General features: G+C 39.9%; 1 protein-coding gene and 1 long non-coding RNA gene across 5 annotated transcripts in view; one reads left to right on the forward strand and one right to left on the reverse strand.

Moving 5' to 3' along the window:
- mybpc2a (myosin binding protein Ca) overlaps positions 1–10,397 on the forward strand; it is a 103,776-nt gene extending 93,379 nt beyond the window's left edge. For all 3 annotated transcript variants that reach the window (XM_022673944.2, XM_022673950.2, XM_022673957.2), the window contains 4 exons: positions 1,720–1,879; positions 5,187–5,323; positions 5,481–5,667; positions 8,265–10,397. In XM_022673944.2, coding sequence (XP_022529665.1) covers positions 1,720–1,879; positions 5,187–5,323; positions 5,481–5,667; positions 8,265–8,296 — 516 coding nt within the window. In that variant the 3' untranslated portion in view covers positions 8,297–10,397. The remainder of the gene's footprint in view (positions 1–1,719; positions 1,880–5,186; positions 5,324–5,480; positions 5,668–8,264) is intronic.
- A 6,479-nt stretch (positions 10,398–16,876) lies between these two features.
- Positions 16,877–26,059, reverse strand: LOC111194169 (uncharacterized). 2 transcript variants are annotated; one of them, XR_007427206.1, is made up of 4 exons: positions 25,840–26,059; positions 23,893–23,965; positions 21,023–21,129; positions 16,877–20,919 (listed from the first exon to the last, which is right to left on the reverse strand). It is a non-coding gene; the product is annotated as an uncharacterized LOC111194169 (long non-coding RNA). The 2 variants fall into 2 exon arrangements; XR_007427207.1 differs by having other exon boundaries at positions 21,019–21,129.
- Positions 26,060–26,420: the final 361 nt, after the last annotated feature.

Consider the following 26,420-nt stretch of genomic DNA (forward strand, 5'->3'; position numbering starts at 1 on the left):
TTAAATTTGTCGACTACAAATTTCATTGTCGACTAATCGTTAATTTTGTAACAGTACCACATTACACAAAGAGCTGGGAACAAAAGCACAATAGACAAGACCAAAAGTGCCCAAACACAACAGATTACATATTAAATCACTAAATATCTTCCATCAAGCTGCCGGCACTCAGAGAGCACAATTGGCCGTGCTCCCTCCGGGTGGGTAGATGGCGCTCTCTCCCCACATCACTTCTAGGGTGATGTCCGCAGCACAGGGCGTCTGTGAGCTGATGTATCAGAACCGAGTCGCTGCGCTTTCCTCCAAGCGGGCAGGCTGCTGGGCAATACTGCATCAGCAGCAGCTCGAAAAGAAGCGGTGGCTGACTTCACATGTATTGGAGGAAGCATGTGCTAGTCTTCACCCTCCTGGCTGGGACATTACTAGTGATAGGGGGAGTTCTAGTGAGTGGGTTGGGTAATTGGCCGTGTAAATTGGGGAGAAAATGGGAAAAATTAGAATTATATCATTTTTAGAGATGGCAGAAATAATCACTGACTAATCGACTAATCGAAAAAATAATCGCCAGATTAGTCGACTACCAAGATTAGCTGCAGCCCTAATTTGCACCATGCCTTATGCAAGACATGCACGAGATGGTGCTCCATCTAAAAGCCAATTTATACTTTTGCATCGAACCTACGTCATATCCAGCAACCAGCGAGAGTGGGCTATGTAATGGAGCGTGTTTATACTTCTGTGTGTGTGTATCAGTGGCTCTGCATCGCTTTGCAGTTTAAACTGCAAAGACGGGAATGTATGGGCGTGAACGCGAGGCCCGGTAGACCAATCACAGCTGTGGCTATCCACGTCGTGTGATGTGCTGTTACCGTTATATTATTTGCACTATAAGGTGCACTTAAAATCCTTTAATTTTCCCCAAAAATCGTCAGTGCGCCTTATAATCCAGAGCGTCTTATGTGTGAATTCTACCATTTAGATTGTAAGAAGCAGTAAAGCCACGCCACTGAAGTACAGCGTAATACAGAAGAGTCAGTTTAGTTGTCGAGCACAGAGGCTGGCGTAGCATTAGCATTTGCTGCTTTCCTTAGAGTAGCACTAGCATTAATCACTAACCGTGCTCGCTATTTTCCAATTCAGAGGGGAATATTTTAGGCCTGTAGACTGCTCCTAACCCAAGCTAGCACTGCTGAAGCAGCTAGCCGCTAAGGCTAATGCTCCAGCCTAGTGCTGGAAAAATTGGGGAATCTAAGCAGAAGTGATTTACTTAGGAGAGAAATCTGTGTAGATTAACAGTTTTGTTTACTTAGCTTAGCTTTACTTAACTTAGTTAGCTAAGGTGAGACCTGCTGAATTAGAAGTTCCTTATAGTGTCTCATAAAATGCCCATAACATAAATGTTGTCAATAATGCTCTTGTCACGGAATGCATTCAGAGCATCCTCACAGCAATGCTCCATTATCTAGCAGAAAGCCTTCTTCTACAGTGAAAACAGTCGCTTGATTTCAGAGGAAAAAATGAAGGAATGGATGTCTGAATACTTTTGTCCATATAGCAGTGTACCAACATGCACAGTCCAAAACAGTCCATCTACTGTGTTAAAAACTGTTCATTCTTAAAGTAAAGCAAGTGTAACATCCTCTGCAGAGGGTCCATGGTAATGGAAAATCTATGAAATATTGAATAAAATATTAAAGTATAAAATATGTTCTTGTGCAGGAGTGGTTCACCGTGTATGAACACAACCGCAGGCCAAGCTGCACCGTTTCTGACCTGGTGATGGGAAACGAATACTCCTTCCGTGTTTTCAGTGAGAACATCTGTGGTCAGAGCGAGGACGCAGGACTCAGCAAAAACAAGGCTGTCATTGCTAAAACAGGTAAGACGGAGGAGACGTCTGCTCTTCATATGGTCGTGAAATACCCCTGGAGTGCCCCCTGGAGTTTTACCTACAGCTTACACACTAACTAAGGTCAACCTTGTCTGATTAGATTGATTAGACTGTGATATCAAATATAATGCAAATATAACAAATGTGCATTTTATGGTCAATTTTCATACACAAGGCACATAAGGCGTGCCTTAAGCGACTCTAGTAAGGAACGTGGGTGTCGCTTAGATTTCCACTGAGGCTGGAGCATTAGCATTAGCAGCTAACCACTAGCGGTTAGCGGCTAACCACTAGCGTTTAGCGGCTTATGCCGTCCGACAGTGCTACACTGAGAAACCCTGAGTGTTCCAGTAAGGCAGGGCGATAATAGCTAGCTGTTCATCCCACGTAGCTTGTTTTAACACAGTAAACGTGCAGACTACAGTCTGATAATACTCATCTCCGAACAACCAAATGCCTAGCGCTTAGTGTGTAATGCTAATACTGCTCCAGCAGTGCTAGCTGGGGCTAGAAGCATACTACAGGTCAATAATACTCACCTCTGAATGGCCCAATGGCTAGTGCTAAGCGGATAATGCTAATACTGCTGGAGAACTGAACTGAAACTCCTGTATAACGCTGTATTTCAGTGGAGTGGCTTTACTGCTCCTTACAACCTGTCTGTTAAAATTCATACATAAGGCCAGTGTTGGGAAGGTTACTTTTAAAATGTAATCCCTTACAGATTACTGATTACATCACTCAAAATGTAATTTGTAACGTAATCAGTTACATTACTTCAAGTGAGTAACGTAATCTGATTACTTTGGATTACTTACAATATTGTCGTTTTTTTAAGCCTGAATGAATGTAGCAACCACATCTTGCATATTATTGTTTTATTTTTCCTTCCAGTTAATAGATAGAAAATAAAAATAAAACAGCCTTTTCAATCACCCTATAAAAATACTTATGAAACCATTTAATCAAACAATTTTATAAAACACTTCTATAAATTGATGATAAAATCATTAAACACCAAACAATGTAACAACAACTGTAAGCTAACTATTTGCAGGTTTGCCACTTTCTGCAGGTGGATTTTTTGCCAGGATTATCAAGGGGTGTAAATCACAAGATTCATTACGATACGATACAATACGATTATTTTAGTCAGCGATACGATAATCTACGATACCTCAAATTATGTCTTTATACGATACAATTCGGTCCAATAGGATTTAATGCGATTACAATCTGTTCCTTTTCTAAGAACTCACAAATGCAAACAAAATATAATTTGAATGTTTTATTATTAAATGTCAAATGCAGTGTAATCATAAACAGTAAACAATAATTCACTTCAACACTTTAATTTCCATTATTTAAGTTCCATTTGAGAACATCAAATGCAGAAGAAAATGTAAAAAAAAAAAAGCGCCTGTTATATTTAGAGTTTACAATGTGTGTATGGATGTTGGTGATGAATAGTCAATCATTCTCTACATTTCCTGATTCAGTAGGGTCTTGTCAAACAAATTACAAAATTTGTAATTTATATCACAATGCATTGAAGAGTTACACTGCATTATATTAGGTGTCCACCAGGCGTCTCCAAAGTGTTCAAAACCTCTCCAGTAAATCTGTCTCTATACAGCCAGAGTTTGTAATATTTTGGTTTGTTTGTGATAAAATAAATGAATGTAAGTCTATTTCAGAGTAATATTAATACTTTTTGATGAAATGACAAACAAAATCACACGTATGCGCGCTGTGGGCGCACTTATGTTTAGCAGAGGGAATTTGGTGACAGCGGTTAGGCATGCCCCTCCCCCAGCCATTAGGAGACCAATCAGGGCAAATTACGTACCAATATTTTCGTCTAAGGGTGGACTATTGGTTGAAATAGGTGTCAATCACTTTTGTGACGCTGGAGAAAGGCTATGACCTGATTTGATTGGATTGAATTGATCCAGCGCTCACGTTATTGGTTCAAAAGACGATCACTCAAGAAAAATAGTGGTTTGTGGACCAATAAAAAACACAGAATCTAGAAGAGGACATCCTTAGCTTTGTATTCACGTACAACTTTACGTGAAAATATTACATTGTGTGGTCGCTAGGAGCTTGAGAATATTACGTTTCAGCTGCGCTGAAAATAAACGCATGTTTGTGAGGAGAAGTGAGCGGGCGAATAAAGGACTTTATGGATATTTTATCTGCGGTTCAGTGCTGTATTGTGGATGCTGTGATAGTAAGTGAATTTTCTATAGTGTAATATGATGTTATTTTATATACTAATAATATTTTATAAGGCTATTTTGTTGGGGAGGCGTGTTCCCCATGTAAACAATGTGAAAAAACAGGCTGTTTTCAGTTGGAGATTTCTGGCGACTGGTTTCATGTAGATGGTTGTAAATTTGCATGCAGGTAGTTAAATTAGTACTAAAGAATATGAGTCGGTTATTTGGTCGGTGTGTTTAGAATATTTGACGCTTATAAGCATTCTACTTTACATAGTCAGAACGGGCCCGCCGACGGGCTAGGGGGCGCTTCTGCAGTGAAAACATTCTGAGCAGGAGGTTGTGAATCATAGAATATTCTGATGTTGTGATTTATGTGAATGTGATTGCGTTTTGTCAGTGTTGGATTGGAAGACCAAAAATAGAAAAGTACCGCAATGTAATCCATTTATTTTAGCAGAGTAACTGTAATCTGATTACCATTTACTGAAGCAGTAACTGTAACGGATTACAGTTACTCATAATTTGTAATCTGATTACGTAACGCCGTTACATGTAATCCGTTACTTCCCAACACTGCATAAGGCACACCGGATTTTAAGGCACACTGATGATTTTTGGTAAAATTTAGGGATTTTAAGTGTGCCTTATAGTGCAAAAAATACAGTAGAAATAATACTAGAGATTTGAAGACTTTAATGAACACAGTAATGTTAAACCATGTCTTTTTAAAGGATAAAATGTGTATTATTAGTATTTATTATAATATTAGTGTTTTACTAAGTAAATTAACAGTTACTAGCCCTTATTTTTAATTCACTTTTGCCCAGTATTATATACTACCTTGCTAATCTGTTGATCTGTTGTAGTCACACAACCTCTAGCCTTTCATCAGTGGTCAGATTTTGACCACAGAGGCAACTTTTGCAATTGCTTGACCTTCTTTTAACCTGGTAGTGACACTATAAAAACCACAGCAACAGCACTTTCTCATTGTTTTTAAAATGTGTTAAATGTACTGTTTCTTTTTTTATTTATATGATTAATATTTATTTCCTCTTTGTTTCCAATAGGACTCCAGCATAAGCAACAGCCATACAAGGAGAGAGACATGAACAGCTCCCCCAAGTTCACAACCCCCCTTGTGGACAGGTGTGTCATTGCAGGCTACAGCGCTGCTATCAGCTGTGCTGTCCGTGGCTATCCTAAAGTAAGTGTGTCTGTGTGTGTCTGTGTGTGTAGGCATGCAGATTGATTCATCTCTCCTCAGGGCACAATACTGCAGCTAAGGGTCAATTCAGGAAAAACCTTAAATCCACTTTTCTGTCTCTCGTTATCTTTCTCCCTCCTCCTCCTCTGTCGGCCAGCCCAAGATCATTTGGATGAAGAATAAGATGATAATTGGTGGCGATGCCAAGTTCCTTATGCAGAACAACCAAGGAGTGCTGACTCTGAACATCCGTAAGCCCAGCCTGTTCGATGGGGGGCAGTACATCTGCAAGGCTGTAAACGACCTGGGAGAGGACCAGGTGGAGTGTAAGCTGGAGGTCCGAGGTAATCATCCCTGAAAGAAATAAAACAGACACACATACAGCTTATCTAAAGCTGCACTGTATAAAGAGAGACAGGGGTTGGACAATGAACTGAAACACCTGTCATTTTAGTGTGGGAGGTTTCATGGCTAAATTGGAGCAGCCTGCTGGCCAATCTTCATTAATTGCACATTATTGCACCAGTAAGAGCAGGGTGTGAAGGTTCAATTAGCAGGGTAAGAGCACAGTTTTGCTCAAAATATTGCAATGCACACAACATTATGGGTGACCTACTAGAGACCTACTAGAGCGCTGTATTCACCGCTCACAGCCGCGTGATTCTGTTTATTATGTATAAATCTGCGCTGCACGTAGAAACACAAAATCTTCTCGCTGTATTTACTTTTTTCGTATATTTATATTTAACGTACTCCCGTGTCAGACAGCTCTGACCAATCAGAGGACACAGGCTGCTCGCGTGGTTTATTGATGCGCATTTTGGTGCGTTTACATTTATGCCTATGTGAAACCAGACCGAACAGAGCGAGAAAGCGCTCCAAGTAAACAAACTCTGATTCAGACAAGAGAAACGAACTACAGGTGTGAAAACGCCCTAAAAAAAAACATCACAAAGCCTCGTATGGTATTTGCAAGGCTAAAATGCCAACGACCAGTGCTGCATCTTCAAATACAGAAAATAACGAGTTGGTTAAAGCAGATTCTCTTTATGTTTTTTTGCACTTTATTTTTTTATGATGTTACTAGCTGGAGAGTTTAATTTTTTTATATCTATTTTTTCAATAAAAAAAAATGGTGAAAAGGAAAAGCTATTTATATATTTATTTTTCTATAAAAAAAAAAATGGTGAAAAGGAAAAGCATGGATTTGTTTGCTTTATTGTTATCTGTGCTTTAAATAAATCTGACATTGTTTATTATTAAACAAATTGATTTATTGCTTCTGTTTGTTGAAAAATACTTGAGAAGACATCGCATTTTAAATCGCAATCGCAATTTATAGATAAAAAATTGCAATTAGATTATTTTCCAAAATCGTTCAGCCCTACACGGTATCCAGGGTAATGTCAGCATACCACCAAGAAGGACGAACCACATCCAACAGGATTAACTGTGGACGCAAGAGGAAGCTGTCTGAAAGGGATGTTTGGGTGCTAACCCGGATTGTATCCAAAAAACATAAAACCACAGCTGCTCAAATCACGGCAGATTTTAATGTGCACCTCAACTCTCCTGTCTACTGTCCATCGCCACAGTAAATTATTGTGGTCTAAAACCAGGTGTTTCAGTTTCATTGTCCAACCCCTGTACCTATGTTTGGCCTTAAAATATGTTAACCATTAGAAGTCACATTTATCTCATTTTACATTTATGAACTGTAATAAAAGGATGGATGTGTTTTATATGAATTATTCAGACACAGTGTACATAGGTAATGCATTACGGTTAACGACTAATGCTGCCCGACAGTGCTACTCTGAAGAACCCTGTGTTCCAGTAACCCAGGTTATTAGCTAGCGGTTCGTCCCACGTAGCTTGTTTTAACACTGTAAACGCGCAGGCTACAATCTGATATACTCACCTCTAAACGGCAGAAGAGCACTTAGTGGGTAATGCTAATGCTGCTCCAGCAGTGCTAGCCAATGTTAGCAGTAGGCTACAGGCCGATAATACTCACCTCTGAACAGCAGAAGAGCTTCTAACGCTAATACTGCTGGAGAAACCTCACTAAAACTCCTGTATAACCCTGTATAATTCACATTTCACAATCCCTTTTACATTTAGGAACTGTAATCAAAGCATAGATCTGTTTTATAGCAATTATTTCAATCTCATAGTGTACATATATAATGCATTTCTAAACAGAATTTTAATTTGATGAAAAGTACTAATTTGTACTGAAGTTTTGTTATTGTGCTTATTAGAACATGTAGATTTGGTGTCCCTTTCAAATGAACATCACTAAAAAAAAAAAAGAAAAAAAATACACATTAAATATATTTTCTCTGTATTAACATTATATGTTGTGTTAAATACTGCTTAAAGTATAGTTTAGTATAGTTTTTTTTAGTAGCAAAAAAGCAGTACATTTACAACATACTTCAGGTGTATTAAAAAGGTGTTTAAAAACACACACTTAAATCTACTTATGTTCCTAGAGGTTGTAAGAAAAAAGCACTGAAAAGCACAATTTAATTTTAATTTATGTTGTTTTTAAATATAGCTTAATTACAACTGAAATATACTTAAGTTGCAATAAGTTGTTCCAAAATAGTACATATTTTAATTTTAAAAAGTAAGTACTTTTCCATGTTAAGTATATTTAAAATATATATATACTTAATACACTTTTCTATTAAGGGTAAGGGTAATACCCTTTTCTAAAAAGGGTAAACCCTTTTTAATACCCATAATTTAAAAATAAACAATAAATACGCACGTTATTTAATATTTTTGTTCACATAGTGTAGATGTGTAAAAGTATTGTAGTGATTGAGTGGTTTTGATTTAGCAGGCCACCCTCATTTCTTTACTTTCACCCTCATTTTTTCTCTAAAGTTTCTCTAAAATCTGTTCTTTTTATTCTTCTCTTTTTTTCCAGTCCTAAAAGACAAAGAGGAAGCAAAGAAATGAATATTACGGCATCAAAAGGCACCAGACGAAGAGGGAAATGGGAATGAACGGAATAACAAAACGGGATAAATATTGAGATTTGTAGTTTAGCACAGAAGTCTTCATCTCAGTCTTTCTTCTCAGCAATGATTAATATATGAGCCGGCGTTTTGATTGCAGGATATAGGCTTATGGAATATTGGAGTAAAATGGAAATTAGTGCAGTTTTGTCCTGTTATTCATTTTTGCGTGTATTGTTCACAAATGTGCCAGTTCCCTGCATGTCAAAGGAAACGTTCATGAAATAATAATTCACGTCTGCATTATTGTTTGGCCTTTTTTTTCGCAAGTGTTTGGCAGCTTTGTGGACATTATGAATTCATGAACAAGAAGCTGTTCCACATGTTCCAGCATGGAGGAAGTGTTGCAGGGAGGGCCAGTGCGTTTGTGCGTGTGTGTACAGTTGCAAGAAAAAGTATGTGAATCCTTTAGGATTATCTGGATTTCTGCATAAATTGGTCATTAAATGTGTTCTGATCTTCATCTCACTCTCAACAATAGACAAACACAGTCTGCTTAAACTAATACCACACAAAAATGTTTGCATGGTTTTATTGAACACAACATGTTAATATTCACAGTGCAGGGTGGAAAAAAGTGTGTGAACATTTGGATTTAATAACTGTTTGACTCTCCTTTGGCAGCAAAAACCTCAACCAAACGTTTCCTGTAATTACAGATCAGACCTGGACAACAGTCAGGAGGAATTTTGGACCATTTCTCTTCACAAAACTGTGTCAGTTTAGCAATATTCTTGGGATATCTGGTGTGAATCGCTCTCTTGAGGTCATAATGCCACAGCATTTCAATTGGGTTAAGGTCAGGACTCTCCAGCAGGCGTATTTTCTTCTGTTGAAGCCGTTCGGTTGTTGATTTACTTCTATGTTTTGGGTCGTTGTCCTGTTGCATCATCCATAATTTTAGCTTCAGTTGGCGGACAGATGGTCTTAAGTCTTCCTGCAAAATGTCTTGGTAAACTTAGGAATTCATTTTTTCATTAATGACGGCCTTCCGTCCAGACCCTGAGGCAGCAAAGCAGTCCCAAACCATGAAGCTCCCTCCACCATATTTCACAGTTGGGGTGAGGTTTTGATGACAGTGTGCTGTGCCTTTTTTTTCTCCACAAACAACTTTTTTGTTTCTTCCAAACAACTCAATTTTGGCTTCATCTGTCCACAGTATATTTAGCCAGTACTGCAGCAATGTTTTTTTTATTTTTTTTTGGACAGCAGTGGCTTCCTCTGTGGTGTCCTCCCATAAACTCTATTCTTGTTTCATGTTTTCCTTATTGTAGATTGGTCAATCAAAATGTTAGCATGTGCCAGAGATTTCTCTAAGTCTATAGCTGACACTCTAGGATTCTTCCTCACCTCATTGATCATTCTGCGCTGTGCTCTTGCAGTCATCTTTACAGGACGATCACGCCTAGGGAGAGTAGCAACAGTGCTGAACTTTCTTCATTTGTAGACCGTCTGTCTTACTGTGGACACATGAACATCAAGGCTTTTATAACCCTATTCAGCTTCATGCAAGTCAACAATTCTTGAACGTAGGTCTTTTGAGAGCTCTTTTGTTTGAGGCATGATTCACATCAAGCAATGCTTCTTAAGAACAGCAAACTCAAAACTGGTGTGTTTTTATAGAGCAGGGCAGCTTTAACCAACTTATCCAATCTCATCACATCCTGGCTCCAATTAGCTCTTAGAAAAGTCATTAGCCTAGGGGTTCACATACTTTTTCCACCCAGCACTGTGAAAGTTAACATGTTGTGTTCAGTAAAACCATGCAAACATATATATTTTTTGTGTGGTATTAGTTTAAGCAGACTGTGTTTGTCTATTGTTGTGACTTAGATGAAGATCAGAACACATTTAATGACTAATTTATGCAGAAATCCAAGCAATCCCAAAGGGTTCACATACTTTTTTCTGTATATGGAGGAGTGTAAGGTAGGGAAGCAGCAGTGAGCAGTGGACTTCTGTCTGGACTATGTGACGAAAAGCGTTTCTCCTAAATGTGGGGCATTCATTACAAACGAATAAATAAATACCTAATTAAGTCACTTCAGCTAGTGTGTATTTCACATGCATGATAATGTGTGTGTGTGTGGGAGAGATGGGAGAGAGAAAAGAGGACAGAGGTTAGGAGAGTAAGGGGAAAAAAGACGAGAGAATGGGAAAAAAATGGAAAATGAAAGAGCGGCATAGACAGAAAAGGGGGGAAGAGAGACAGATAGAGGTGCAGAGGTACAGAGGGAGAATCAGGGTCTCATTAGCATATCCCACTAGAGTCTAATTACCCCCTCCCCCCCAACAGGCCTAATTAGCTTTTCCCACGTCATTACTGAGCAAATGAATTAGTGCTAATCTACACAGCAGAAAACAAACAGAGCACCGACCCCACCGGGGAGGGTTGGTCTAACTCCTCCAGTACGCCTGCAGCTCTGTGACCTGGGCAGGACAAACAGCATTTAGCTTCATATTATACATATAAATACATAACCTTCACATAACCAATTAACCAAGCTGATTATTATTTTAACATAAAGAACCATTAAGGATTATTACATTTTCTGTAGAAACTCATAACACAATCAGAATGTATCATCAGATTAAGTTAAAGCACAGACATCAGAGTTTCCTCAGTCAGTATATTCTTACAGTATTTGAACTGTGTAGACAGTAGCACACAAACTGTGTACTGCAGCCATGGTAATAATGAGGGAGCTGAATGTTTTTCTTCTGAACAGGTAATCACTAAGCTTCAGTAAGGATGCTGACTATAGCTTTGTAATTTACCACCACCATTCTAGTGTAGTAGAACCAGGAATTTTGGACACTGAAACATATATATATATATATATATATATATATATATATATATATATATATATATATATATATTCCCTGAGAAACTACAGAGTAAGACTTGCCAGTTGTCGCTTGCCAGTGTGTGTGTCAATCTGGCAACCCACATGAGCTTCGCATCTGGGGCCGAGCGGGTAAGGCAGAAATCTCTATCCAGTGTTTCACACACACGCTCGTATTTATTACTGATTGTTCCTTTAAAAAAACGTCATAATAATATTAGTTGAAGTACATAAATGTACTGTGTTTTAGGTGCACCGTGTTATAAGGCGCTTAATAAACATCTATTTTCTGGTCTATTTTAATACATAAGGTGCACTGGATAAAAAGGCGCACTTTAACCCTTTCAGACCTGAATTATGTGCCAGTGTTGAAAAAATATTATTAATAATAACAACGCTGTTTTCTGAATATTAGAACATAACATTTATATTGACATTAAATACAATTAACTAAAATAAGTAACTGTTTTTTTTTGTTTAATGTCCATTGAATCAGCAGCCTGTGCTCAACATTTTTACTTAAGATTTGATATTGACCTTTTTGTTCATTAGACATCCCTAAACACAAACATAAACATGGAAAAAGTGTTCTAAATTACATATATTTTCTAAAAATGAGCTCTTTTAATTTGCCTTTTTGGCTCTAGTGCTGTTTTTTTTTCAGTGCTGTGGGCGGGGCTAAGCTATTGTTTTATTGGCTTAGCAACTTTTTCCTTTGCTCTTTTATAGTCTATTCTGATTAAAAACAGGTCTCAATTAATGTTATGTGCAACAAAACATTTGAAAAAATAAGAAAATACATTATGTCCACTGTGATGCACACATGGTCTGAAAAGGTTAAGCGACAATACTAAGGAACAAGGGTGTCGCCAGGTTTTCCTTCTAATTCAGCAGCTCTGGCCACCCAACAGCACTCAATACACTGAGGAACCCTGAGTGTTCCGGCAAGCCAGGAAGCTATCAGCCAGCAGGCTACAGTCAGATATACTCACCTCTGAACAGCCAAAGAGCTAGCGCTGTGGTTAGCGGCTAATGCTAGTTCCGCTGCACTCAGCCTCAGTGCTGAAAAAACTTCACTGAAACTCCTTTAAAATGCTGTACTTCAGGTAAAATTCATACATTGCCGATTTTTGGTGAAATTAAAGGATTTTAAGTGTGTAAAAAATATAGTATAATTATGTAATTAATACAGTGTTGCCTTAATTTTTTTTGTTTTATTTTTTAGCATTTTTATTTATCCTTTTTTTTTTCAGTAACTGCCAGATTCACATTATGTCAAAAATGGAGATACAAAATGTATATGTGTAGTCCAGCCTTAAACACTCCTCATAACTTAAGAGTGAACAGGTGGAGCTAAACTGTTTTACTCAGAGAACGTGGATATAAGTGTCTTTGGCTTTTCTGACTTCACAAAAAGAGTTAATTTAAAACAAGTTGCATTTATTGTGTCCATACATGAAAAATTAGCATTTCGTTTTTTTTTCTTCTGATATGTGCTCTTTAATGCAGCTTATGTTAAACCTAGGCTTTAGGCTTTCCACTATAAAAAACATACCATACATGGTGTAAAATGTTAAGAATACTGATTAATATTTGAGAGTAACCCAGTTACCACTGTTTGTTTTCCTGTTAAGAAAATAAAGTGGCCACCAGAGGGCGAGAGCTGCTAACAGGACCTGTATGCACAGGCCTGTATTCAAACAAGGCCATAATAGTGAGTTTATGAAGATTTATAAACTATAAAGTGACCTGAATGAAGAGTTTATGGGTTAAGAGGTGAAATAAAGCTAATGTGTGCAGTGTTCTTCAGATTTCAGATTCAGATGTCTTATTGCATGTTATAAACTGATATATGAAAAATACTATAAAAAATAATAGTTCTGTATTAAGGTTTCCTAATCCTGGTTCTAGGTTCTCCATGCTCTGCATATTTTCATCTAAACACCGGGTTCTACTAGCACACCTGCCTAACTTAACATCAACTAGCTTAATGGTCTCCACTAGCATATCTGTCTCAATTTAACACACCTGGTTCTACTAGCACACCTGTCTAAACTAGCAAACTTGCTTCTACCTGTACGGTCACGTCTGGTGCTGTTAGCTTCCGCTGACATCACGCACTCACCTGGTCACGTGACACCTCACCTGCTTCCTCCAGGAAGTCCCGAATACTGATTACTGGCACTATATAAGAGCACTCCACACAAACACCCACGCCGCGTATTGTAGGTTCTCCTCTTTACAAAGCGTTACTTTATCTCTTGTCTCAGTTTATCTTGTGTATGACCTTGCTTTTGTTTTCTCGACGCCGATTATTGCCTTTGCCTCTGATATTGGATTGCTTGTGTATTACCTGGACTGTGTTTTCACTACTGCCTCTTGGATTACCTCTGACATTGGATATCTTGTGTATGAACTCTGGACTGTCTCTCGTTTATGGTATGGTTTTGTCTACATTGCTCTGGTTTCTGGGGATTACCCATTTTCTGTATCAACCACGTCGTACATCTGTTTATTTTTATAATAAACGTATTGTTTTATCAGTATCTGCACGTGTCTGCAATTCTGTGCTCACCATGACAGAATACGCGGCCGTACAAGATCAGATAGCAGATACTGAGGCTATTAGATCTGGTTTAGCCAACCAGGGGAGGCTACTCGGTCAGCACCAGCAAACGCTCGCTGGTGTGACCCAAGCTGTTTCGGAGCTAGCCAGCCAACAAGCTACACAGCAGCAACAGCTTTCGGAGCTGCTAGCTCACCTCAGAGGCTTAACTGAGCCTAGCCCTAGCCCGTTAGCTGCCCCCCGTTTGCCCAACGCTATTTCATCTGTGCCTGGTTTTTCTGTCTCTAAACCGGAGATTTTTGATGGGGATCCGGAAAAATGCAGCGGTTTTCTTTTGCAATGCTTCGTATTTTTTAGTAATTCACCGCCCACAACCGATAATGCTAAGATCGGTTTTATTATCTCCCGGCTTTCTGGTAAGGCACTTGAGTGGGCTACAGCTATTTGGGAGGAAGTTTCTGGGGCTAGCTACACTGATTTTTTGGCTATTTTTTGCTCGGTTTTTGATCATTCTCGTTATGGACAGTCTAATGGAGAACTTTTGCTGGCTCTCAAGCAAGGTCAGAAGCCGGTGGCTTCCTACGCTTTGGAGTTCCGCACTCTTGCAGCTGGTAGTGGTTGGAATAATGCAGCTTTGATTAACGTATTCAGATGCGGACTCAACCCAGACATAGGCTGGGCTGAAATAGCCCAAAACTCCCTCATTAACTCTACATCTAGTCTCACTCCCTTTCAGTGCATTCTGGGTTACCAGCCTCCGTTGGCTCCGTGGACAGCGTCGTCCACTGAGATACCTGCTGTTGACGACTGGATGAAGCGGAGTGAGCAGGTGTGGGAGGAGACGCATCAACAAATTTCGGAGGTTTTACGCAAGTATAAGGAGCAGTCCGACAGACACCGTGGTACCACCCCCCAATACCAACCCGGAGACAGGGTGGGGTTGTCGACCCGGGACTTGAGGTTTGAGGGGGCCTGTAGGAAACTGCTGCCTAAGTATATTGGCCCATTTAAGGTTTTGTCTCAGGTTAACGAGGTGACTTACAAGATTGAGTTACCTGCTCAGTACAGAGTGCATAATTCGTTTCATGTCTCTCTGCTCAAGCCTCTTGTCCCAGGTCCGCTTGCCGAGGGTGTTCCTGATGACGTGCCGCCCGCGGCAGTGGAGGGGGAGGATTCGTCTACCTATGCGGTTCGAGAAGTGCTGGATTCACGCAGGCGTGGCGGTGTGCTCCAGTACCTGATAGCCTGGGAGGGTTATGGCCCTGAGGAGCGTTGCTGGGTTGCCGCCGGTGATGTGCTGGATCCTGCTCTACTGGCCGAATTTCATGCCCGTCACCCTGGAAAACCTGCTCCTAGACCCCGTGGGCGTCCCAAGCGCTCACTCTCTTCTTCGGCTCCGGTGCGTCGGGGTTCCCAGTCTTGCAGACCCCGTCTGTCCGGCACCTCTGTGGCTACGCCTGTTCCTCCCGCCGGTACTCCCTGCCCGTCGGGTGGACGTCGTCGTGGTCGTCCCCGTTCCGGCTCCGTTCCGACTCCCTTGGGGGGAGGTACTGTCACGTCTGGTGCTGTTAGCTCCTCTGTCCCTTCCACACTCAGCTCTAACGGAGGTTCTCAGGTCAACAACTACACTACCCAGAATGCACCACCCGCTGACATCACGCACTCACCTGGTCACGTGACACCTCACCTGCTTCCTCCAGGAAGTCCCGAATACTGATTACTGGCACTATATAAGAGCACTCCACACAAACACCCATGCCGCGTATTGTAGGTTCTCCTCTTTACAAAGCGTTACTTTATCTCTTGTCTCAGTTTATCTTGTGTATGACCTTGCTTTTGTTTTCTCGACGCTGATTATTGCCTTGCCTCTGATATTGGATTGCTTGTGTATTACCTGGACTGTGTTTTCACTACTGCCTCTTTGATTACCTCTGACATTGGATATCTCGTGTATGAACTCTGGACTGTCTCTCGTTTATGGTATGGTTTTGTCTACATTGCTCTGGTTTCTGGTGATTACCCATTTTCTGTATCAACCACGTCTTACATCTGTTTATTTTTATAATAAACGTATTGTTTTATCAGTATCTGCACGTGTCTGCAATTCTGTGCTCACCATGACATGTACACCGACAGTTTATCATAAAGGTGAGTACACCCGTCACATTTCTGCAGATATTTATGTATATCTTTTCATGGAAAAACACTGACAAAATGACACTTTCACAGAATGAAAAGTATTCTGTGTGCAGCTTTTATAACAGTGTAAATTTATTCTTCCCTCAAAATAACTCAATGTACAGCCATTAATGTCTAAACCACCGGCAACAAAAGTGAGTACAACTCATGAAAGTGAAAGTTCCTGAAGTGTCAATATTTTGTGTGGCCACCATTATTTTCCAGAAACTGCCTGAGTTTCCCAGAGCTTCACAGGTTGCCACTGGAATGCTTTTTCACTCCTCCATGACGACATCACAGAGCTGGCAGATATTCGAGACTTTGTGCTTCTCTATCTTTCATTTGAAGATGCCCCAAAGATGTTCTATTGTGTTTAGATCTGGAAACATGCTTGGTCAGTCCATCACTTTAACCCACTGCCTCTTCAATATAAAGCAGTGCTCGTCTTTGAGGTGTGGTGGAGGTTTGGGGTCATTATCATGCTGGAACACTGCCCTGCGACTCAGTTTCCGGAGGGAGGGTATCAGGCTCTGCTTCAGTATTTCACACAGTACACATTGGAGTTTATGTGTCCCTCAATGAAATATAACTCCCCAACACCTGCTGCACTTATGCAGCCTCAGACCATGACATTCCCACCACATGCTTGACTGTAGGCATGACACACTTATCTTTGTACTCCTCACCTGATTGCCGCCATGCCACATTCTGGAGATCATATGAACCAAACAAATGAATCTTGGTCTCATCAGACCATAGGACATGGTTCCAGTAATCCATGACCTTGATTGACATGTCTTCCACAAACTGTTTATGTGCTTTCTTGTGTACACACTTCAGAAGAGGCTCCTCCTTGGGAGACAGCCGTGCAGACCAATTTGATGTAGTGTGTGGTGTATGGTCTGAGCACTGACAGGCTGACCGCCCACCTCTCCTGCACCCATCTTTCAAAGACAGCATTTGGAAGTGACGCTGAGCACGTGCACTCAGCTTCTTTGGACGACCATCGCAAGGTCTGTTCTGAGTGGACCCTGCTCTTTTAAAACGCTAAATGATCTTGGCCACTGTGCTGCTACTCAGTTTCAGGGTGTTGGTAATCTTCTTGAAGCCTTGGCCATCTTCATGTTGCACAACGATTCATCTTTTAAGATTCTCAGAAAGTTCTTTGCCATGAGGTGCCATGTTGGAACTTTCAGTGACCAGTATGAAAGAGTGTGAGAGCTTTACTACAAAATTGAACACACCTGCTCCCTATGCACACCTGAGACCTAGTAACACTAGTAAATCTTGAAGGGAAAATGACAAGCAGTGCTCAAATTTGGACATTTAGGGGTGTAGTCACTTAGGGGTGTGTTTACTTTTGTTGCTGGTGGTTTAGATATTAATGGCTGTATATTAAGTTATTTTAAGGGCATACATTTATACTGTTATATAAGCTGCACACAGACTACTTTTCATTGGGTCCAAGTGTCATTTTGTCAGTGTTATCTCATGAAAAGATATACTTAAAAATCTGCAGAAATGTGAGGGGTGTCCTCACTTTTGTGATACACTGTATCTAACTTAAAAACAACTGTATCAATTAGCGCAATTGTCTGAAATAGAATAAACCTGATTCTAATAGCATAACTGACTAATTTGGCACACATATCAACTCAATTAGCTCAATTGCTCTAACTAGTTTACCCTGTTTATATGTTTACTGCTGAAAAAGCAATGTTAAAAACATATTGTATTGTAATGTATTATAATCAGCATTGGCCTGTATGATGTTTATAAAAAAACAAACTGGTTTGACATTAGATGTAGAAAGACTGGCAAAAAAAAAACAGCCTTAAATCATAACATGCAGCATTCATGACTAATGTACAAACCTTATTCTGCTTTCAATTATGTGCATAAATCTAAAAAACAAGTTTCTCAGCAGGAGCCACCCCATTACTACTTATACAGGCTGATAATAATACTGATAGTTCTGAATTCAGCATGTTGTACTGTACGGATGATAGAAGAAGTGAGTAGTCGCTGCACAGACACTGTACGCACAGTAAATTAATGATGGTCAAAATCTGCATTTAACCCACACATTTTCTTCGCAACCATAAGTGAGGTCAAAATAATTAACCCAGGGCTTGTCTCTTCTTGCTTACCCAGCTAAATTGAAGCCTAGTTGGACCTGAATAGTTGTCTGATGATGTTGGCATTGGCAACTTTCACTGTACATATAAACTGTTTCAGTGCAGATTAAGATCAGAATCTACAAAGAATTGCTTGAAAATATGAGTTAATGGTCAGTTTGGAGCATAACAGCTTCAACAGCGTACCAGTGTGCTATAATGTGCCAAACTTGCTAACAGATAATGTTTTAAAAAACAGTTTAGCAATGTTCCAGAAAGGTTAGATTGTAACGTTACAGAAAAAAACAATCCTGGACTGGGCGCCGAGTGGTCCAGCGGTCTAGTGGGCTGCCACTATGAGCGCAGGTTCGAACCCCCGCTCATGCAGCTTTGCCATCAACTGCCGGTGCTTAGAGGGAGCACAATTGGCTCTGCTCCCTCTGGGGTGGGTAGATGGCGCTCTCTCCCCATCACACTTAAGGTGGCGCTGGGCGGCACGAGGCGTCTGTGAGCGGATGAATCGGAACCTAGCCGCTGTGCTTTCCTCCGAGTGCGCTAGCTGCTCAGGCAATGATTCATCAGCAGCAGCTCGAAAAAATGGGTGACTGACTTCCCACGTGTCGGAGGAGGCGTGTGCTCGAAGTCCTCTAAATGTCACGGGCGTCACCGGTGATGGGGACGCACAAAGGGGTGGGACAATTGGATATCCAAATTGGGAGAAAATGGGGAAAAATCTGAAATAAAATTATATATATAAAAAAAAAACAATCCTGGAACTCATTTGACATAATAAAGGTTTGCATCACATTTGACAAATACTAACATTAAAAGGTACTAAACGTTAAAAGTTAAAATCTTTCCAAAACTAAAACTGAAAACATTGGCACAAATCATGTTGCAAAAATGCTACCAGAATGTTGAAGCTTAAAACATTCTAAGAACATCCAAACTTGACCGATTGAACTTTCTAAAGCCCTATCCAGAGGGATTAGTTTCTCAAGGGGTCCTGGGGTAATTCTCTCTTTCATGGGGGGGGGGGGCTCTGTAATTTTATTCCTGTCGGGAACAACCATGTATGTGTTTTTCTCGTCCTCTGAGAAATGAGTAATTACAGGCTGAATTATCTACTGTTTTTCGCTGGACTCCGTGGTCCTCCGGTAATTTTAGTCCTGTCCGGACACTCATCTCTGAGTTTCGTCACCTCGTGTTTAATAAAATAGCTATTTGTCCAGTGCTACGCACCCTAATTGCATTTTGGTTGCGCGTTTCCATGGAGATACACATAAACACAACAGCGAGTGGAAATGGAGGAGCTACTGAATGCAATGTCACGTGACTAAGAAAGACAATTGCAGTTCTGATGCAAGAAGTGTAAAATATTTTTCACAGACATCCCCCTGAGAAACTAATCCCATCCAGAAAGGGATTAAGAATGTGAACTGTAATGTTCAGAAAACGTTCTGTCCTGTATTATTGTGATTCCACCTGAACGATATAAAGACGAGCAGATTCCACATAAACAAAAACAGCAGTAAAATCTGAAATCAGTACACGTTTATATAAACCCAGTTTGTTAATTTTGCTGCTCATGGGTCCTCCAGGACCAAAGCCAGGCTCCTCTGCTGCAGAACATGAAAAGCTTAGTAGGATTCATGTGTATGACTGTAGGGTAGCATCTCCCAGTCCTGCTCCATATTACAGACTCCTTCTCCAGAGTCGAGTCTCCAGCACACACATTTAAACATCATCAACTGATCATTCAGAGTTTATCATGTATAAATCTTCATCTACACACATCCACATGTGCTCCTAGCACTGCTTTTTCACTTTTATGGGGGGTCTTCTGTGATTTTATTCTCTTCCAGAATGACCATGTGCGTGTTTTTCTCAGACGTCCTCTGAGAATAGTACAGGCTGAATTACCTACTGTTTTTTTCTGAACTCCGTGGTCCTCCGGTAATTTTAGTCCTGTCCGGACTCACATCTCTGAGTTTTGCCACCTTACATTTAATAAAATAGCTATTTGTCCACTGCTACGCAGCGTAATTACACGAGTCTCTTCTCTGCTCCAGTGTCTTTTAGAGCGAAATATTTTTCGTAGACGTCCCCCTTGAGAAACTAATCCCATCCGAACAGGGATTTTGCGTGCTTTTGTTTTTCAGTACCCCTATTAACACTCCAAGTGCGAATCAATCGCAAAAAACTTTACATCATAATAAGTAAACTTCTTGCATAGAACTGCCACTGGCTTAGTGGGCTTACCCACTAAATCAGCTGAAAATCTGACATTTTGATCAATTTTGGTTGAGAACTTCAGACAGTACACAGCCAGCAGACTTCTTCTGACAGAGGGATCTGTAACTACTGTCTGTGGCAAGTCAGCAGATTCAGTATATCAACAGAAACTGTGTGTAAATGTGTGTAAAAAGTTTGTCTGTGGATCAGGGCATCCCAAAAGTTTAGATTAGGAAGGGAGTGGTACATTGTAACTTTTTAGCTGTGCCCATTTTACATTAAAATTAAATTTTAAGTAAGGATTTTTTATGCTGTTGAGCCTTTAATGTTAACAACTCCACAATAAGCTCAGGGTTCAAAGGGTTAAAGGAGCAGTGTAGGATTTTCTGACACAGCTTACAGCTCCAAAACAAGTGTTAGTCACCTCCAGGCTTCATCTTGCAGCTTTGGTGGCTCTCCAGTTTTAGTGTCCCAGGCTCCTTTTTTGCGTTTCTTCCTACCGAAGTCACATTCCGTTGCTAGGCAATCAGACTAATTGCACCTGCTGGGACGTCATTTGCAAATTCTGTCCATAAAAATTACACAGGGGGAGTCATCACTCGCCGCACCACCCGCCAACCTGCGAATAAAGATACACATAAAGACGCATAAAAACACAGGAAAGGCCCAAATGCCTTTATAATATAAAATAATTGAACACACACACACACACACTCACACACATTTCACATTCCTCCATGGCTGCTCGTCCACACCAGATCCACATGAAGAGGAAATATTGGGACCCTTTCAATAAATGATGGCAAGGAACGTCTTGCACGCCCTTGGACTAAAAGAGAGAGAGAGAGCTTTGGTAAGACAAAGACAAAAAGTCCTGTAACAGTGGGATGGAGAGAACTATAATTATGTAAGTAATTATACATGAATTCAGAGGGAGAGGAGAAGAGAGTGAGAGAGAGAGAGAGAGAGAGAGAGAGAGAGAGAGAGAGAGAGGCGACGGGGAGGATTGTGAGGCGTGTAATTACAGTATAGAAACCAAATGAGACACAGAGAAGGAAGCAACAGAAACGGCGTATAGCTCATCTCTCTCTCTCTCTCTCTCTCTCTCTCTCTCGCATACACACACACATTCACTGCCTTCTTCCATTTTCTCACTGTTTCTGTTGTATACAGTGGGGCCCGAACGAAATCAGAGCATTTGAAAAACTGGAATATAGTTTTCTCATCTAAACCCAGAAAGAAACAACAGAGAACTCTAATCATTTGAAACAGATATTTCACACCCATCCCACCTCTCCCGTGACTTGCGGCATCCTCCTGCATATTTATAGTGGCTTCCTGATGCTCTCAAATCATATATAATATTCTTCCAGAAAGTGGGACATTCTATTTGTTATTACTTATGCACTTTTTTGAAGTGATACAGAGCATTGAATGACAGCTGTAGTGAGACTGTTCTGTAGCTCTATGACATAAAGTTTAAATACAGGAAATATAAAAGGCACTACCCATATCTGTACTGCCCCTGGTGGGCTAAATATATTCTAGTTGTATTATTTTATTTTGGTATAGGTAATCTCTTAATATTTTGAATATATTACTGTGCAGCTGAATTGATGCTCTTCATTATGAGGACAAACTCTGTGTTTCTGTCTACCTTTATTTACTTATTTACTTTTCTTTAACTTTCCCTCAATTTCTCTTCTGTCTCTTTCTGTTACCCTATTTTTTGCACTATAAGGCGCACTGGATTATAAGGCACATTTTTTGCGACACAAGTAATTAACAGTGGTGTTGACATGTTTTTCTTCAAATTCAGCAGTGTAAAGCTAAGCTAAGCTAAGTAAACAAAACTGTAATTCTTTTAAATACATTAAAGATGAATCAGACAAGTCAAACGAGCACTGGATGTTAATCTACACAGATTTCTCTTCTGAAAACTGTTTACCTTGGTGAGAAAAGCACTTCTGTTTATTTACTGTAAGCTTAGATTTCTAAATTTCCACTAAAGCTGGAGCATTAGCATTAACGGCTAACCGCTAGCCGCCCGACAGCGATACACTGCGGAACCCTGAGTGTTCTTTTAAACCAGGCAATATTAGCTAGTGGTGTGTCCCACGTAGCTTGTTTTAAAATGGTAAACGAGCAAACTATGGTCTGCTATCTTTACTCTGAACGGCAGAAGGGCTACTGGTTAGCGGGTAATGCTAATGTTGTTCCAGCAGGTTAGCAGCAGGCTACAGGCCTGATAATACTCACCTCTGAATGGCCAAAGACCTAGCACTTAGCGCGGATAGATGCTAACGCTAATACTGCTTGAGAAACTTCACTGAAACTCCTGTATAATGCTGTACATCAGTGTAGTGGCTTTACTGCTCCTTCCAACCTGACTGGTAAAATTCATACATAAGGCGCACTGGATTATAAGGCGTACTGTTGATTTTTGGGAAAACTGAAGGGTTTTAAGTTGTGCCTTATATTGCAAAAAATACGATACATGGGCACTCTTTTTATGTCTCTTTCTTTCATTTTACTATATTGTTCCTATCTTAAACCCTGCACAAGGTGTGGTATAATGCTCATTGCTATCTTACACAGAGCAAACAGTTTATTTTTACGTCTTCTGCATGTGCCTTTATAATAGCGTCTGAGCTTACGAATAAATCTACGCTGATGGGCGTGGTGGTCTGGAAGTAAGGTGTGTTCAAGCAAATTTTTTGGGGCAGAAAACACAGGTGCACCACTGACCGGTTAAAACCCTCAGTCAGATGTCCATTCTAATCATAGCTATGCAGATGCACCTTGAATACACCCCCCGATCGTAATATACACACACAAGGATGTGCTGAAGTGCTCAAACCCAACATTCAAATCAACAATAAACAGCATAAAAATTAAGTAAAATTGCTGTTCACATAAATGACCTGCTTTTGCACCTTCACAGTGTGAATGAGCAGGTCAGTTTTCTCCGCTGAGAAGCGCAGAAGTACTGCACTGTTAAAATACCAATCCGCCAAAGTCAGAGCACACCTAGCTCTTAAAGAGGATGACAAGAGACTGATTGCTGATTGTTGTATTTCACGTTACGCCCAAAACACACCCATATTTAATTAAGAGAACGATGAAAGATACACCAACAAAAATTAAAATCAAGCTGCATGATGCACAGTTGATGGCTCGCCTATAGATTATTAAAATATGGCCTAATGTCTCTCATTTATGTAATTGTTGTATCTTTTTTCTTCTTCCTTATCTGTCTCTTTTTTATTATTTCATTTTCTTCCTCTTTCTTTATATCATATTATTTTGTTTAATCTCTTTCTCTCTCTCCCATTCTGTTCAGAATAGTGGTCAGTTGTGTTATTTTTAATGGTGGTCTATACTCAGTGGTAGTTTGTTCATTAGGGTCATTGACTCCCAGGTTAACCATCTACTCTCAGAAATTCAGGCCTTGCAATGCGATTTCCATGGGTCCCTGGAGGGCTTGCATACAATAGGAAGGGGAAGGGGGGGGGAGGTGGTATTCATACAAGGCAGTCCAGGTAAGCACAATCAGAAGCTTGGCGAGTGTGAATGGTGTAGCATGCATTACTTGATTAAAGAGTCAGGGATCCCGGTGAGTAAGCATGCTGGGAAATGGAGTCCTTGTTGTGAGGTTCAGTGTCCTAAACAAAGCAGAATGACAATACAACTTAAAGATATAGAATAAACAAGATTATTTATATTGCTTTGTAGTAATTATTGGAGCTAATGCTACATGAGGTGACTAGAAAAAAAACCTAAAAATTCTAACATTCAAAACAGTGAGAATTCTACTCTTGTTTAGTAAGATGTTAGCTGTTAATAGTCAACACTTTACCATAACATCATATCATCATAACATTAGCCCCCCTGAGATTTTTGGCAGGAGCCGCTGTTTATACTGGTGTGATATGACTGACTGGACAGGTGTGTGAGTGGGTGGAGCTCTGTGACTCTTGGCCCCCCTTTTTAGAAGTACATAAATAGGGGTGAATGGAGGTCAGTGCTACTCAATAACATTACACACTCCTATTAAACCAGCTTTTCTACATTAGTGTCATTCATCTTAGCATTTTCCACCTTAATCTGACCCAAATCAATACAAACCTTATCTGTACCGATACGTGTGTCAGCGTGACCTCATCAGAGCGCAGGGTACTTGTGTTTATTGGACTCCTGCAGGACCCGTACACGACCCTGTGATGTATTATACTAGTCGACAGCGTGTCTAGCTGGGATATGTAAGTGTAAGTCTTGTAATGGCCTAGAAAATCAGTCTCTGACTCTACAAGCCTGAGCAGTTTTGGGCTGTTTGGCTAATCGTCAGTGACGCTCCTGCTTTAGGTGTACGGACTCAATCTGCTGTGGCAGACTGTCTGAAAATGCTCCGAGGCCTTTTAATTAAAACAATTACGCTAATTACGCTTTAGTGGCTGAGGGAGAAATAGATAAAGCTTTTATTTCTGAAGGACGGGGGAGAAGATAGCAGACGCAGCAGAAGAACAACGAGCAGCAGGAGGATGTATAGCGTATAGAGGAAACAAATCCGCCTCGAAAAGAAAGATTCAAATCTTTTCAAAAATGAAAAAAGATGTTTTAAAAATTAAATGAATAATTACTGATTATTATTATTATTTTTATTATTATATGGGCAATGAAAACTTAACTTAGCATAGCTTAAAACTTCAAGTTATTACAACTAAAAGGGAAGTTGATTTAACTTTTTTATTTTTATTATACCAAATAACATTTTGTTAATTTAAGAATTTGGGAATATACACTTGTGAATACAATGGACATTTGCTTTATGCAAAAAAAAAAAAAAAAAAAAAAAAAAAAAAATATATATATATATATATATATATATATATATATATATATATATATATATATATATATATAAAGTTAAAATGTAACCAACTTAATTGACTTCAAAACAGTTATATAGCCAGCTAGTCAGCTAGTTAGCTAACCTAGCTAATGGTACAAGAGAGCAGCCTGATAGCTTTAGATAAAGTTCCAAACACTACAGAACAGGTTTAGTTTCTGATGATTTCTCTCCCTCCAACATAAGCCACTAGACTTAGCTTTCTTCGAGTTTAACCATTTTCATATACATTTTTCCCTGTAAAACCTCTTTTTTACGGAATGGAACATGCTCTGTGGTGAGCAGAGCTAGCAGCGTGATAGCTAGCTAGGCTAATCAGCTGCTCCATCTTGGTTTAGCTAGGGTTAGGGTTAGGTTAGGGTTAGGGTTAGGGTTAGGGTTTAAACCCGCATTTCTAAATTAAATTGCTCTGCTCCAACTCGTTTGGTGTCCTTATGAGCAAACAGTACATATTAGAATGTTTTTCCTTCAAAATAGAAACTCTCTTGTAAAAAAACGTTGTAAAAAAACGCGCCGAGCCTTTGTGTTAAACAGTGGAAATACCGCTTAGTTAACCTAATCTGACCTTTTTTTTCATTAATCCAGTAATCAGATTAAACATTAAATCAGATTAAAGTCACTGTGCCTTACCTTTTTGTCATTGTTCTTAGTAAAGGATATTTTACAGTTTTTACAGTTGTCACAAAAAACTGTTGGCTACAACAACGCCAAAATAACAGCAGGCTAGTGAGCTAACAAGCTAACAGTCTAAAACTAGCACTTGAGCTGAACACACACACTCACACAGCAAGCGCCCCTCTCTCTCCACCTCACATACACACACACAGACCCCGCGCTCTCTCTACCTCACACACACACACACACACACACACACCCTCTTTCCCGCCCCCCCCCCCACTCTCCCCCAATCACACGCTTGTCTTATACCCTAAACACAACAGTGCATTTTTAACAGTTAGTAAACAAAGAACATTACTGCAGATTCACTACAGTGCTGACAATGTAAAATTTGAAGAAATATTTGGAGTCGCAGCGACAGCAGAGCTTCCAGTAAAGTGAGTTTTGGCAAAACTGTTATGTTGAGGTGGCAGCAATCCCTTTAGCAACTAAGTTACTTTTTAAAGGGGTAATCACTTATCAGTAATCAGATTTACTTTTTCAAAGTAACTATACCATCACTGAACTTAACACTTATCCCCATGCAAATGAAC

The sequence above is a fragment of the Astyanax mexicanus genome, chromosome 19 (genome assembly GCF_023375975.1).
Source record: "Astyanax mexicanus isolate ESR-SI-001 chromosome 19, AstMex3_surface, whole genome shotgun sequence".
In the NCBI taxonomy this organism is placed as follows: Eukaryota; Metazoa; Chordata; class Actinopteri; order Characiformes; family Acestrorhamphidae; genus Astyanax; species Astyanax mexicanus.